Raw genomic sequence first — 15,940 nt, 5'->3', positions numbered from 1 at the left:
CATTGAACACAATATACATATGCGCAGAAGACTATTTTATGTAATTAAATATAGTATAACGCGCAAACGATGCGCAGAAGTCCTTAGCGCAGCAGTATCACCGCTGCGCTTATAAAAGCGGGCGTGGAGGCCGATCGTTTAGTAGTTGGGGCAGAGCGTGTAATACGTGATTTGTATGATTATGTGACCCATTCTTTTGATCTTCCATGTAAGCGAAGACTGGATCAAAAAATAGCTGCGTATAAGAAGTATTATACTTGAAAAAGCCACTGAATATGCACAATAGATCATAAGGTCACATGCGCATTACCTTTGATTATACAGAATGTATTAAACTAATCATACTCGCATGCGCAGGACGAATGAAAACTTCTCATTCGCCATTATTATTTTTTCGAAAGTTTTAGTATAAAAACATTTAACGAGTAATCATAGATTTCTTTTTGTTATAAATTTTATAATTTATTCTTATTTGAGAAGTACGTTCCAGAATAAATATCTGGGCCGTATAGAATAAATTTTAAGAATTATAAAAGTTAAGTTTATAAATGCAAAATTTATTATTTTCAGTTTCATTTACCTTTATACACGTATTAAGGAAATAGTAATTGCAATGTACTTTTATGAAATAGTTAAAAATTTTTATAATATATATTATTTACAATATTTAAGATTTTAATATTGACATTTAACAACAAAATATAGATTTTAATGTCCTTTTTGAAACCGATATAAAAGATAGGTCAATACATAACTGTGTAAGATATACATTGTAGCAGGACATAAAATGCAATATTTTTAAAATATATAACAGACATATTGTTCTATACCAAATTAAATATTAAGTTTACACATTAAATGTATGAAGTTAGAAATTTACTAATTTTTGTTTAATAGCTAAATTACGAGAATGTTTATGAAGCATGTACAAATTTACCTATGTTACAATAATAATAATTACAAATGTATCTACATACAGGCGTTTTGTAGGTGTATTTCTAATAAGTATATTACAATATTGAAATTAAAGAATTCGTATAATAAATAACAATTTTTGACGTTATAAATTATATAATTAATCTTCGTCTGTACCTTTTTGGTAAACTGCACCGAATTTACTCATATACTTACGTACAAAATCTTTAGCTTTATGTTTAACATTTTCATTACACTGCAATTCATCAACGCTTTTACAGTGTTTCAATTCTTTTGCAAGTACAAAATGTGTAAGCTAAAACAAAAAATAATCATCGAATTAAATTTACTCTCAACATTACAAGTTTCGATTCAAGCAAACATACCTTTCTAGCAAGATGTTTAAAATCTTCCGTATTAGTTATTCTACCCTGTTTACAATCATTTTTTCTATACGGATTCAAAAAGTGTACCATCACATTTGCCATATTTATTCTAAAGGTATCTTTTATCTTTCTCTCTGACATTGTAGATACATCTGTTGAAGGGGACTGTAATTTATTTAAACTATGACGTGAATGTGATTTAGATTTGTTGTTACGTCGATGTCTTCGCATTTTGTCAACGTGTTCTTTAAATTTCGCTCTTTCTTTTTGACGACGTAATTTTTCCTTTATTCCTTTGTGCGTTTTGTGATCCATGCGATCCTCTTCGCGTCGTGGCTATAATATAAATACAATAATAATAATGTCCAATTATTATTATGCCAACTACTCGCAACAATAAAAAGAAAATAATACTACGTACACTAATAATTCTTTCTTGAACTAAACCTTCTCTTCTTTTCTTGCCCTCTGGGAAAAATCCAGAACTTCCAGTTAAGTGAACAGCGCTTTTCTTACAGGTATTATGTTTAGAACCATTTAATGATTTTTCTATCAAAGTATTATTTAAAGTTAACTCTTCGGTTTTCGAATCTTCGTTGTTATCTTCGTCAATCTCTTCGTCCTCCTCGTTCGAGGAACTAGATTCCTCGCTAGATTCCGAAGTTGACGATGAATCTGGTTGAACTCCAATGTGATCCGGCGGAGGAGGTAACCACTGTGATATTCGTTCTTTCACATGGTAGTAATATGTTCTGCCTCTGGCATCGGTTGCGCTTTTCCATTTAGGCGGCAAATCTATGGGGGGTACTTCTGGTTGCGGTGGTCTAATCGCAGGGAATTGTTGATCCGTTTGCTTTTCAATATGTTCATACAGAGGTTGAGTTTGAATTGTAACGGGTGTTCCACTATGTACTAAATTATTAGACAGGGACAATTGACCTTCAGGATATTGTTGATGACAGTGGGACATCAAAGAGTAAGCTGTTGTAGTTTGATTGAACACAGGTGTTTGGCTTAACGTATATATTACTGGAGGTACACCTGAAGGTATATTGCTTGGGATGCCAGATGGTATCTCAGAAGAAATTGTTGGCTGCAATACATGCGAGTTTTGAGATACTATTCCGGACTGTGAATGACCAGCTACCGCTTGCGGTGCACCCACGTATATAGGGGTGCATTGTTGACTTATTTCGCTATCTACGACAAAATTTCATATGAACTAGGATAAAAACATAACAATAATTTTTAAAGTACAACATATGCGAATCAAGACCTTGTGTAGGATATTGTTGCCACTGCCCAATTGATGGATTATAAAAAACGGGATATCCTGTTTGTGGATCCACCATAGCAGTAGTATGAGGATCTATGCTTAATGCTAGACATCTAGTTTCATGATCTTGCCATGATTCCTGTTGCTGACGACGTTGCCGCTCTTCTTCCTCTTTAGCAACTTTCATGGCAAACAATTGTCTACGCTCATATTTTGTCATTCGTGGAATTGGAACTAAACTACTTCTTTCTTCTAATCTTTTGTCTTTTGTACGAATATGATCAGACTCTGGAGATTCTCGTCCTCGTCTTCTATCCCCACGTTTTTCTGATTCACTTCTTCCGTATCTATCAGATCTATGTCTATTCAATGGTATAAAATATACAAAACATTGTTATAAATATACAAAAATAAATCGTTAGATATATTCTAGTTAAATTAAACACTTTTTAATTATTCATCATAAACTCTTTATCAATTACAAATGCATACCTGTCATATGATGTTCCTCTTTTTTCCTCCTTTTCTAGTTCTTCTCTGTATCCACGATCTTAATGAAAAATATACATCAATTATTACTTCATATATAGTTTTACTTTACATCAATAAATAATTCAATATCATTACCTGCTTCTCTTTCATGTTCCTTCATTTGTTCAATCCTTTCTTTTTTTGGTATACGAAAAACTTCCTTTAAATTTGACCATTCAGCTAAAAGACTAGTCGCTAATTCAGGAATAAGATTTCGATCTGCGTTGTCTAATTTTATTTCATTACTTTCTAAGTTATTTTCATTTTTCTCTACGTCAGTTACTTGATAGGACGTTCTTTTTTCGATGTCATAACTAATTTGCAATTCTTCGCTATTTGATTTTGACTTTTCTTGATCATCCTCTGGAGAATCTCCACTAGGAGAAAAATATAATCTTCTTGACCACTTTTCAACTACATTATAGATTTTGCTATCCATCAACATAGTTTTATTAGGAATTGGAAGCGTATTTAGAGTTTTCAAAACTTCCAGTCGAAATTGTTGCGCTTCATCGGAATCATTTGTAGAAATATCCATGACATAACTCCAAATTAAACGTAAACCGTGATAATCCAAAAATAATCGTCTACATGGCTGTTCTCCGCTTTGTATAAGACGCAGAAGGCGCGTCCTATGTTCTAATTCTCTACTACGAACCATCAAACGACTTAATGTTAATGTGTGAGCTCTATTCTTCAAGCCTCCTAAGCATAACTTATCTATTTCTTCTTCCAACTAAAATAACACCAAGTAAAATACATTAAGATGTAAATTTAATATTTATAAATCATTAAATATTTATAGAACTTACATCTTCATCTTCCATATAATCAGCTTGCTTCTTTTCACCCTTCTTCTTCCTCATATCTTTATCACGTTTTTCCTTTTTCTCAATCTTTTCTTTCTCTTCTTCAGGTGTTTCACCAATCCAACCACGACAATTAGCAGCTTCACAGAAACATTTCTGCGCCTCTTTACTAACGTTACAATAAAATTTATAGTATACGTAATATTTTTACAAAGTATATTAATACTGTATCATTGTACATACCCATAACGTTGGAAATGATAGTCAAATGTAATTTCCTCACCAGCAGCAATGAATTTTTTATTAAAGAAACCTATTCTCAGTTCACCATTCACTGTCCACTGTACAAATATTAGAAACGTAAAAATCATTTAATTATGTTAAGTAGTTTGTTTATAGTAATTATACTTACTTTTTGTGTTTCAGAATTGGGATCACAACTGTGATTTATAAATCGAGAAACATTTCCTTTCATAGTAGCATCAATAATCTGATCAGATTTTAATGCCATAAAGTAGTAATGTCTATTTTTATCTTTCGAATATTCCTTTGCCCTACGTCGGAAATCTTTAGGATCTACTACTTCACCTACATATTCCATTATAAATTCCCCTCTAATAATTAGAGATTAAATTCGTTAACAAATAAACTATCATACATAACTTTGCATAGTTAAAAATACTTACGCTAACATATCTGCCATAGCTCGTAATCCAAATCCTTTTTTTTCTGTTCTAAATACTTCACATTTAGCATATTCACAATTTTGAAATCTTTTATTTGTACAACGATCACCTACTACACACCGAGGACCACTAAAATTTATGTAATATATTATACAAATTATTTTTGTACTATTTCATGTTAATAAAGAGAGGTATGTTCATACAATAGAAAATACATACCATTCTATCATTAGTAATCTATTGAGACAATCCTCCCCACAACCTAATTCTCCTCTTTCAATTTCTTCTTCTGTTAAAAAACAGTCACATACCATTCGTTTTGTTTCTTTGTTTGTATACCTAAAGGAATTATTTAAAAGAAATTACTACTGTGCACAACATACTTTTATAATTAAACTTATTTGAACTATATACCTTTCTGTGAGATATAAATTTTCACTCAAATATTCAAATTGACTCAGTCTTTCTTCCATTTCTCTATCTTTTATTTCAGGAACCATAGGTAACAAAATTTTTGCACCAACAGTTTTTGGAATTTGTACAATATTAGTAGGATTAGCTGGTAATATTTCTTTTATTTGTTCTGTATCTATTTTAGATAGAGTGTTTGCAATTATTGCTGCAGAAGCAAATCCAGTATCTGAAGAACTAACATCTGTTGTAGGTCCAGTTGTAAATTTAAATGTTGAAGATGAGCTTGCTTCAGATACATTTGTAGTCGTGGTTGTCATTAAGGATCCAGTTAATGCTGATGCAACTACTGTAGTTGATCCACCCATTTCAAGTTCACTTGATCTTCGCCAACGAGATTTTACTTTAACAGGTTTAGACGAATCTGAATCATAGCCTGTAGTACTACAGGCTGTTGCTAACGAGGCGAGAGAGTCAAGTGTATTTGTTGTTTTATTAATGTTATTTTCTTTATCTGATTGCGGTTCAATTGTATTATCAACTTTTACTTCATTAGTAATTGAAAAATTATTGTTAACTATTTTCTCCCGGTCTTGTTGAACACTAGATTTTGAAATATCTATATTAGGTTTCGTAACTAAACCGCGTCCGCGAGACCTATATATTAATTAAAGAACAAAAAATGTAGTGAATGAAAAACATTGGTTATTTTTTAAATATACACTTAGTTGCTTAACATATTTACCTTTGTTTCATTAAACCAATCGACCTAATTCTACTACTTCTTCTTACACCAGAACTATTAGATCCACTTTCTGAACCTGTTGTATCTGTACTACCACTTCTGCTTCTAAATTCAGTTCTTTTATCAATATCATTCGAACTATTATTACATTTTGTGTCAAGTTCTGTCAGTTTACAGTTATTCATAGATAACAATGTGTCATTACTATTTTCACTACTACTAGACAATTTCGTGTCTTCCCCATCAAGTTTACTATCTGCTTCACTATCACCATATAATTCTTCGCTAACCTGCTGTGAACTAATAGGTTTCCTTTGATTTCCATTCTTTTTATCTTGTAAAACTTTCAATTTTAATAAATTCTGATCTGTACATTCCGTTTTATCATTATAAGATTCAGATTTATTTGATTCTATTGTATTTTTATCTACATTATCAAGTACAGAAGCAGAATTATTTGTCTGATGTAACTGTTCCATTTTATCTAATATTGAACAACTGCTTTCATCATCAATGGACATTGGTATTACTTTTTCTATGTTGTCTGTAATTTGAAGTGGAGACATTATGTTTTCTATGTTAGATAAATCATTAACCAATTTTTGTATTTCTTTGGAAGATTCATTAATTTGCATTTCTGCTAATTTGTTATCTATTTTATAAAATGAATCATCTTTAGATAAATTTTCATGTGATTTTTTCATGTGTGTGTTTTTATTTACGTGTAATTCCTCTTGATTGTTAAGTATATTTTTATTATTATGAGTATATGATTTTTGCAAACTGAATAACTCACTATTTTTATCAATAGAAGCAATTGGCACCTCTGTACATACATCTGATATGGAATTGTCCGTTTTGTTTCTATGTAAACTGCATATACTGTTTTGCACAGCACAGCAACATTCATTACTAGAAGTGTTTTTTGAATCACATTCTATTAACATGGATGCCATTCTACTCTCATTTTGTATCACAGTATATTCGATAAAATTTTTTTTTTCTAATGAAGGTGTATCCGCTAGTAATACCTCTTTTATCATCATGTTATCATCTTGTTTTGAATCGTAATCATTATTTTTAATATCATCTTTAACTTCCATTTCTTCGCAAATTATTGTTTCTTCTATCACATCTTCGGGCCATATTTCAATTTCAGTAGACTCAGGTTCAGTTACAATTTCCTTACTTGGATTACCAACAACTACTTGTTGAACATCTTCCGGGCTAAGTTCCTCAGGCTGACCAATTATGTCTACTCCATCTTGACTATCGCTTTCACTGGAGTCCTTTTTATATTGTGACGTTGTTGAATATGAATATTCTTCGTTAATTGCAAGTACGTTACTATTAGAACCATTTTTGTGCTTATATTTTCTCGAAGAATTTTGATTCTTTTTTGACAATACTTGGTTTGTGTATTCTGTAGCACTTCTACAATCTTCTGAATTGTTTAAGTAAGATATTTGCAAAACATCACCATTAACCTTTTTCTCTTCCGATTGCTTTTTTGCTATTTGTCTACTAGATTTTCTAACAGGTACATATTTAAGAGATGACTTCACGGATGATTTCATTTCAGTTTTACGTCTACGTGCCATTTTGATTCCATGTATTCCTCTAATCTGAAAGAGTTATTAAAAATAAAGTCAAAAGTGACAAAGAAGCACAAACATAATATTCACAATTATGTTATATTAATCTATACTATAAATAACAATGATACCTCTACATAGTAACAACATCATTTAAGTTTTATATTGCCACCAAAAACATAAAATTATTTAGTTACACTATTACTTTTTTTATTAAAGAAAAAACATTAAAATTGAAAGTGAACATATCAATAGCAAGAAACGTTACCATTTGTTTTACCACAGTCTTTTATTATATAAAAAATTATTTTATTACATAACAATGACATGAATAATTCTGTGGATATCAATGCTATTTTAACGTTGATTTTATTATTTTATTATTACAACTATCATTTTCATCATGTTATAAATCATAAAATAATTATTATTATTTTATATGTATAACACATTCTTTTTTACACACCACTATCTTTGTTCATTTAAAATAAGTTAAAAAATGATGATAAATGTGAAACTTTTCATTTTTATGTAGATATTTAATTTCATCCTTAAATAACATAGCCTCCATTGTGCCTAGTTCTAAAATATACTACTTGTAGGTTTCATGAAAACTGTGAAATTCTTATTTATAATTACTGTTAATTTAATGCTTCCCAAAACAATGATTCGTATCATATATATACGTTAATTTTCCAGTACTATCTGTTAAATGTTATATCTTTGTAATTATTAATAAAATAGATCACTTATACCAGATTGATAAACATTGTTGCCTTAGAGTACATACTTTACTCTGTCATATTTAAATTAAAGTTTAAAGAAAATAAAGCTAACAAATACTTACCATGTACCCCTAAAATTACGTTTCGTAATTTCATCATTATCGTTATTTAAGATATTTTATATACATTTTTGAATAAACACATTTTCGCATTCATTGGATTTCCTGAGGAAACACAAATGCAGTCGACATAGTATAAATCATTACGATGTGAATTGTGTTAATTGATCGTTAACAAATATGAATGTTATTACAAAGTTTGGATGTTCAATAATACACAATCATTAGCTACACATTGACAGAAGTTTTAGGCAATATAGTTATCTTTCCCTTGTCTTGATTGTTTCACTTGGTATTCATCACCTCCGATACAAATGTAACGAAAACTCTATCGCGGCTAATACTTCTGAAATCAATTTATGATTTGTTTAGACAAACACTAATCACCTGAATGAACTCATCACGAAGAACTGTAAAGGATGTGTGATACTCGATTCATAAGGTATATATCTCAAACGTATACGTAGTTGCCACTGGATATTACTTGTTTGTAACAATACCGACTGCAGAGCATATAAGGCTGACGCTTTAGTAATTTCACTAGCCAGTTTCTTGCTGAAAAAATAACATTCCCCAGATAAATATATATATGACAACAAAGACGTGAAAGCAAATGTATAATTTATTATTTGCAATAACAATAGAAACCTCCAGATAGTAAGTGTATCCAACTTTTTAATTCCTACAATAATAAATAAAAATGAACAAAAATTGTATGAAAAACTGTATTTTGTCTACCCAGAGAAAATAACTAACTAGATAATAGTTTGCGTTGCTGGATGACTTAGGGAAATTTCTAACCACGTGAATGATACTCTTCTTTCTGTCTGTTTTTGCTTTTGCGGCCATATACATAGTAGATAAAAATAAACGACCAATGAAAGCTGGTGAAGTAAATATATAAAATAAATATTGTGTGTATGTAATATTCAATTTTTTGTATACACTCACAAAATATACAAGCATAGAAAGAAAATATATTTCTTGTTTAATCAATGAAACACCTATGCTATAGTCAACAAGAAGTCATGAAATTTTTTGACCTCTGGGTACATATTTTTAATATTACGATCATCATAAGAGCGCATGTGTAATGCCACAGATTACAGAGTGGAACTGGAGCCAAAGGAGTCGGAATTCCTTGTGTAACAGAGTATAGTGATTTTTATGTTTGAATCGGAAAACTACACCAGCGCTGTAAGTTATAAAATCATTGAATATGATGTTTCGTTGATTGGTCAACTAAAGAATGGCCGTTCCTATTAATTTAAATTTGAGTTGAAGGATCTGTGTTTATTTGAATTTGAAGAAGATATAATCTTGTTTAAATAAAATATGTCCATTAATGTTACTGTCAATGGAAATCATTTGAATATACGTCGAGGAAGAATGGTATTGTCTGATTTAGATCAAATTAAGAAAAATGAACGTGACAGACGTCGGAGGTTACGCTTGGAACAGGTATCCGTACATATCAATTACTTTCAAATCGAGATATAAATGAAAAAAAAGAAAGTAGACAATAATGATCAAATATAAAAGCTAATATAATAAATTTGAAAAAAGGATAACTCCTTTATTGACAAAATTGAAAGTAAATAATTAATGGAAATATAATTTAACAAATATTCATAGGTACGGCAGCAGTCAAAAGTAATATCAGATAAAATATTGGAACGTGCTAAAAACATAGCTAAGGAGGAATTAAAAAAACTTGAAAATAACGATAAATTAAATTTGAAGCAAATACATAATGGGAAAATCATGGAAGTTCAACAAAAATATCAAGAGGATATGGCAGATATTGGTCAAGCGCATATATCTGCAACATTAGAGCCTGATTATAATGCAATAATTCAGGAGAAAGATAAAAGGAATAAATTAGCAGCATTAAAAAGAGGAAAAGATGCTATAAAACAAGTTAAAAATGCACAACAAGTAAGATTCTTAATTGTTACTCATTATATTATGTTAAAAGAAAAGTTACAAACATTAACATGTTACATTAGAATTTAATTTATAAAAGATTAAGTAAAATCTGTGTAGAAGGAAACCGTTCAACATCAACATGAAGAACGCCTTCGTCAAGTTAGAGACATAGAAAATCTTAGGTCTTCAATGATAGCTAAACTTCAGCAAACATTACCTGAAACTGATAAAGTATATACTCCTGCGCAAAAGGAAAGTGATCAAGAGACTAAAGAGCACAAATCTACTAAGAAAAAGCAGAAGAAAGTTATTTCCAAAAAATCACCTGGAAAAATTACAAAATCTTATGTAAAAGTATAATATTTATACATAATTAGAGCAGTATATTTATAACTGCAGATTTATACATTTTTGAAATATTTGTTACAGGTTATAAGAAGTGATTTAAAAACTCATTCACCACAGTTAAAATCTAAAACAAAAGTTTCAGAAATAAAAGATGATTCTGGCAACATGGACCAACAATCTAAAACTAGTTCAGATGTAACACCATTGGTAGTACAAACTATATGTACAACTGAGTCTGAAACCAACAACACAGAACATGGTACAGAGGAAGTTTCAAATGTTCTGATAAAAAATAATAAAACAAGGTATATAATATAAAATTGATTTTAGTAAAACAATTTCTAATACATTTATTGAATGTTTAAAGGTATAATCCAGAAGACTATGTACAAATGACTTCAAATTCAACTAATAGTGACAGTGTTAGTTCATTTAGTGATGATTCATCATACTTTTCTGACAACAATGAACAGCATGCTAAGTTAAAAACGCCGATTTATGTCAAGTGCCCAGCAACTGATAAAGTAAAATTATATGATCATAGTAAGCGTCAAAGTAATGTATATGATAAACCAATTGGAGTAGTTGAAAAAATACATACATGGAATGAGGTTTGTAATGACCAGTAGAAAATAATTACAATAATAATTATAATTATAATATATGTATATATGTGCATAATATATCATATTTATGCTTTCAGCCAAGTGCCACAGATTTAGCACAAGAAATTGAACAAGCGGAAACTGCTGAAACACATTTGTCAAAAAGTCGTAAACATAATGCGCAAAAACGTGGTGAAGATGCTGCATTAAGAGAAAAAGTTCGCCGCGATTATCAAATACTCATGCAAAATCTGAATTTTCTCGCAAGTGAGGAGCGCAAATTAAAAGCATGTCAAATAGAGCGTTATCCGGTATATATGCTGATTTAATTTTTTTACTTCCTACATAAGTTCCTAAGGCATTATATTGTTTTATTTTTTTAATTAGAAAGGTACATATACACCAGAACGCAGAAGAGTACTAAGAGATCAACATAAAAAGAAATTAAATTATGCATTAAAAACCTTATTGAATGAAGAACCTATTGATCATACATATCCAATGAAAACACAAGTTACTCTTCAACCAAGAGAAACTGATAAACGTGTTGAAGTACACGGTTCCTGGGAAGACCCATGTTGCAGTAAGCGCGAAGATACTGAAACAGTTTCACAAACTAAATGTAAAAATGACGAGGAGTCGCGTGAAGAACAGATATTAGATATGTTAAAAAAAGTTGAAAGACAAAAGCGATTATTATTACAAGAATTTGGAGTAGATTTACCAAATAATATTTTCAATGCATCTATAAAACCCTTATTTGAAAAGGAAAAGTCAGTTCAAACTGAAAGTGAAGACACACATGTACCAACTCCTTTATCACCGGAAATTAGAGTAATAAGTGTACCAGATGATCAGTCTGATAAAAAAAGTAGAACAGAAGAAAAAAATGATGCACTTGTCAAAAAAGTAGAAATTGCTGTGCAAACTACAGCAGGGGATAAACATAACGTAGTTGAAGATAAAGGCACACAAGTGGAATTAATTCAGGAAGAAAAAAATAAATTAAAGCCTGGTGATGATGAAACTGAAACGGTTATCAAACATTATCCACTCGAACCAAAAATTACAGTTATTACACACGAAACGGATAATGACTCCTCAAGTTCTGCAATTACAAATGCAGTTAACGATGTTGATAAACAAAGTTCAAAAACAACTCATAAAAAGACGAAACGCACTGTAAAAACATTGAAACGAGCCCCATCAAAAATGTATCAGAAGTCAAGTCCAATGCGAGTAAGTAAACCTTCTATAAAAAAATCTTCAAAATCTTTGCCCAAGTCACCACAGTCATGTTCAAAAAAGACGGACACAGAAGATATAATTAGTAAAAAAATCAAAACGTATGACGACGATACTGAATTTAATATAAGAGTACAACCGACAAAAGTTAGAGAAGTAGCTGTAGACGTAAGTACACAAAGCTCCCAATTATATTCACCAAGAACTCAAGAACAGGCGACAAGTAAACCACATTGGATTCAATCTAAATCAAGAATTAAAATAAAAGATGTCTCAGATACGTCAACATCTTTTGCTAGTCTACCGCCAATAAAGCCTAGAGACGTACTTGAAGTTTTAAGTAACAACATTTCTATTCTGGAAATGTTAGATTCTTCGGTAAATGAGAGTATGAAACTTTTAAGAAGAGATATCAGTCCCGTATCGACGCCAGAAACTCCTTCACCGCGTACTATGAGGTTACCTTCAAACATACCTCATCCTGATAAAATTTCTAAATTGCTGAAATCTGCGGGTCTTCAGACACTTGATAGTAATTCGTTATCATCTATTAGAAATAGTTCAACATCTACAGATTTGTCTGATTATCAGCAAAGTGAGCAGCCACAATTGAATCACAAAACTACGATTCCAAAACTACCAGTTGCTTTGGAATTTTGTTTATGCAATAATCCGAACTGTAATCAGATGCATGCCAAGTTTGATGAAATTCGTAATTACGCACTGAAAAATTGTCCTCAGATATTACAGAAATACGAAGATCTTCAAACTACGTGTGCTGAAAGAATAATTTCTTTAACAAATCTCATTGAAAAAGTTCGGAATGAGCAAAAAGGTATACAATTTTATTGGTTAATATAAATAATTTATACTTTATTTAATATAAATACAAATAAAATATAATTGCACAATTTGTTCTACAGGTATGGAATTTTCTATAATGACAGGTGATGAAACTAGTTTCATGCAGTTACCTTCACCAAAATTAGTAACTAATGATCTACAAAGTGTTCGTCAGCTTGTGGAAAACATAGAGGCGATTCATAATCAGCTTGCAAAAACATTGTTAGAATCTCAAAGGATTATTAAAAATAAATCGGTTATCGAAAAAGAAATTAACGAAACTAAAGAAATGGAGGTAGTAACTGTGGACAATGGTAATTTATCTAAAAAAGTAACTCGTTCCGTTGAGACAAAAGGTGTATTGAAGTCTAAGGCTAAGCCAAAGATCATTCGTGAAGAAAAAGTTAACATACAACTTGATAGATTCAATTTTCAACATGAACCTCAAAAATTGATGATGTCCACCCCAAAACACGATGCTCGACTTATTCCAAAGTATAGTGAAGAAGAAATGATAGAGAAATTATCGAAAGAAATTTTGGAGCAAAGCAAAAGTTTTAATAATAATGTAATAGCAATGAAAGAAGCTGAAAGCCCAAAAGAAAAGCATTCTATTGAAACTTCAACAGATGTTACCGATACAAAGGATGGAGCAATGAATAAAAAAAACGATGCAGTCACAACAAAATATCCTACTAAAGAGGTAATTTAAATAGTTAATAATTATAATACAAGTATATATATTTCTTTATTTAATTGTATGTTAATGTTGCTATTTTAGCAAAAAAAAAACAAAGATTTTATTCCAATACTAACTGATATCCCAAAAGTAACAAGAACAATAGATGCTGTTAGCTCTACCAATGGTAGAAGCAAACCACCTGTGAGCTTACTTAGTGGTCCATACAGGTAAACAAAACATTTGTATTTTATTGTTTGATTATAGTACATTACGTTTCTGAGACTATTTTTAACAAAATTGTTTTCCAGAACTGAACTTGAATCATCAGGTCATGAATTATCAACAATAATTGAATTTGATACACCAGATACTATAAATAAAAGTCAAAATAATATTAGAAGTCCACCATCGGTAAAAAAAATTGCTGAAATACAAACAGCTAAATGTGATAATGCAATCAAACCACCAGAAGATGTTCTTTTATTCAATTTACGTAATCAGCATTTAGATGAAATGTGTAATCCTTCGACTACACAGTCCTCAATGATCACTGCGCAGAAAGTAAAAAAATCTGAAATGTTTTTTGATTCCATAAAAATGTCTCAGAGTGATAAAGGCAAAAATATGGAAAATGGTATTCAAGAGATAAATATTAAAAAATTACAGTATAACATAGCTAATCAAGAATCGTTGCAAATGGAAGAATCTACGGGTACTGACCTACCAGTTAAACAGTATACGAATAAAGATAAAATAACATCTACCAGTTCAAATAGTTTTTCTGAATTATCCGGAATTTCACAAATAGCAAGTACACCATCGTCTACTATATTAAAATATGCATCATCCCCAGAAGAAATGGAAACAGCTCTTAAAAAACTTGGTCTTGGTTGGGCAATAACAACATTAAAGAAAACCCGCGAAGCCAGTGCTTTAAGCTCGTCATCGAATTCTGATGTAACACCAATAAATACTGCAAAAAGAATATCACCGGTTAAAAAACAATTTGATAATAAATATGGTTTACCAGATATTAGCGATGTATCTTCAATATCTATTAAGGAAGCTAGCAAAAGTACAGAGCAAGCGGTTCTTTTAAAAGGCAGAACTTCTACACCAAAACTGCAAAATTCTAACTCTAATAGTATAGGAACCAATTCCAGTAATACAAATATATCGGAAAATTTTCAAGAAATTAATAATGGGTTGACAATTCCTAATATATCTCTTACTAAAACCAAATCTAACATTAAACCGTCAGAAAATCTATAATATATTTCTATTTAAGAATTTTTATTATCAATATTTTAGATTATATGCAATAAACTAGCGAAAAACTTATTTTAAATAACTATGTTCCTTACAATTTATACTCTATATTTACTAAATATAAACAATGTTAATATTCTTATATTTTATTTTTAATATGCAACTACACATATACGTTTTAAAAACATTTTAAGAATAAATTGATAAATACTATTATTTTTTAAGAAAGTAAAGTTGACATGTAGAATGTGTATAAAAATATTCTTCCATCTATTTTTGCTATTGTTCTCAATCACATTTTACTGTAAAGTCATATAAAATTGTAAATATTGTATATTTTTTTACTAAAATAAATTATTTATTTTGCGAAGATTTGTTATTATTTAACTGATGCTTTGTAAAAGCATACCTCTTTGGTTTCTTTACTATTTTATCATATTGTAAAATATTGAATATTATTAACAATTTTTAAAATTATTATAACCTGCAATGTTTATTGTTTTATTTGCACAACACGTCTAGTATAATAATTGAAAAAAATTTTACTTCTAAAAAGATGTTAATATACATATTACTTTAACGACAAAAGATAATGGTCAGTCTTTATAGTATAATAGTTAGTTTACTTTTTTCTATAATTTTTTTATTTATTGAACTTATTTTTCCATAATATGCATTTAAAAGGCACTAGTACCTGATGTGAATCATTAATACTGTTAGTAAAATCATGAAACTTGATCCACTCCAGATAAAAATTCTATTTAAGCCAATGGTAATGGGGATACTTTGATCACAAATGCTTATATCAAATTTCAAGTCGT

At 30.0% G+C, this 15,940-nt stretch overlaps 2 protein-coding genes across 8 annotated transcripts; one reads left to right on the top strand and one right to left on the bottom strand.

Moving 5' to 3' along the window:
• Positions 1 to 970: 970 nt before the first annotated feature.
• On the bottom strand, positions 971 to 8,742 carry Set2 (SET domain containing 2). Of its 3 annotated transcripts, XM_012290501.2 has the most exons (15): positions 8,586 to 8,742; positions 8,202 to 8,303; positions 5,760 to 7,384; positions 5,018 to 5,671; positions 4,823 to 4,942; positions 4,604 to 4,732; positions 4,330 to 4,531; positions 4,161 to 4,258; positions 3,921 to 4,086; positions 3,205 to 3,844; positions 3,070 to 3,127; positions 2,578 to 2,939; positions 1,723 to 2,501; positions 1,302 to 1,637; positions 971 to 1,231 (listed from the first exon to the last, which is right to left on the bottom strand). In XM_012290501.2, exons 2-15 carry the CDS (start codon positions 8,202 to 8,204, stop codon positions 1,076 to 1,078), a joined length of 5,328 nt encoding a protein of 1,775 aa, XP_012145891.2. In that variant the 5' UTR covers positions 8,205 to 8,303; positions 8,586 to 8,742; the 3' UTR covers positions 971 to 1,075. The 3 variants fall into 3 exon arrangements, with proteins under 3 accessions (XP_012145891.2, XP_003705533.3, XP_012145893.2); XM_003705485.3 differs by having other exon boundaries at positions 8,202 to 8,741; XM_012290503.2 differs by lacking the exon at positions 8,202 to 8,303 and having other exon boundaries at positions 8,586 to 8,741.
• A 463-nt stretch (positions 8,743 to 9,205) lies between these two features.
• Positions 9,206 to 15,489, top strand: LOC100876209 (uncharacterized). Of its 5 annotated transcripts, none has more exons than XM_012290505.2 (10): positions 9,206 to 9,659; positions 9,834 to 10,136; positions 10,245 to 10,475; positions 10,557 to 10,780; positions 10,843 to 11,086; positions 11,179 to 11,391; positions 11,468 to 13,160; positions 13,249 to 13,871; positions 13,950 to 14,077; positions 14,159 to 15,489. In XM_012290505.2, exons 1-10 carry the CDS (start codon positions 9,534 to 9,536, stop codon positions 15,120 to 15,122), a joined length of 4,749 nt encoding a protein of 1,582 aa, XP_012145895.2. In that variant the 5' UTR covers positions 9,206 to 9,533; the 3' UTR covers positions 15,123 to 15,489. The 5 variants fall into 5 exon arrangements, with proteins under 5 accessions (XP_012145895.2, XP_012145894.2, XP_076397672.1 ...); XM_012290504.2 differs by having other exon boundaries at positions 9,208 to 9,659; positions 10,245 to 10,481; XM_076541557.1 differs by lacking the exon at positions 9,206 to 9,659 and having other exon boundaries at positions 9,998 to 10,136; positions 10,225 to 10,481.
• The last annotated feature ends 451 nt before the right edge of the window (positions 15,490 to 15,940 follow it).

This window comes from Megachile rotundata, chromosome 16, assembly GCF_050947335.1.
Source record: "Megachile rotundata isolate GNS110a chromosome 16, iyMegRotu1, whole genome shotgun sequence".
Classification (NCBI taxonomy): Eukaryota; Metazoa; Arthropoda; class Insecta; order Hymenoptera; family Megachilidae; genus Megachile; species Megachile rotundata.
Note: the sequence above shows the minus strand (reverse complement) of the source record. Positions and strands in the feature narration are given on the sequence as shown.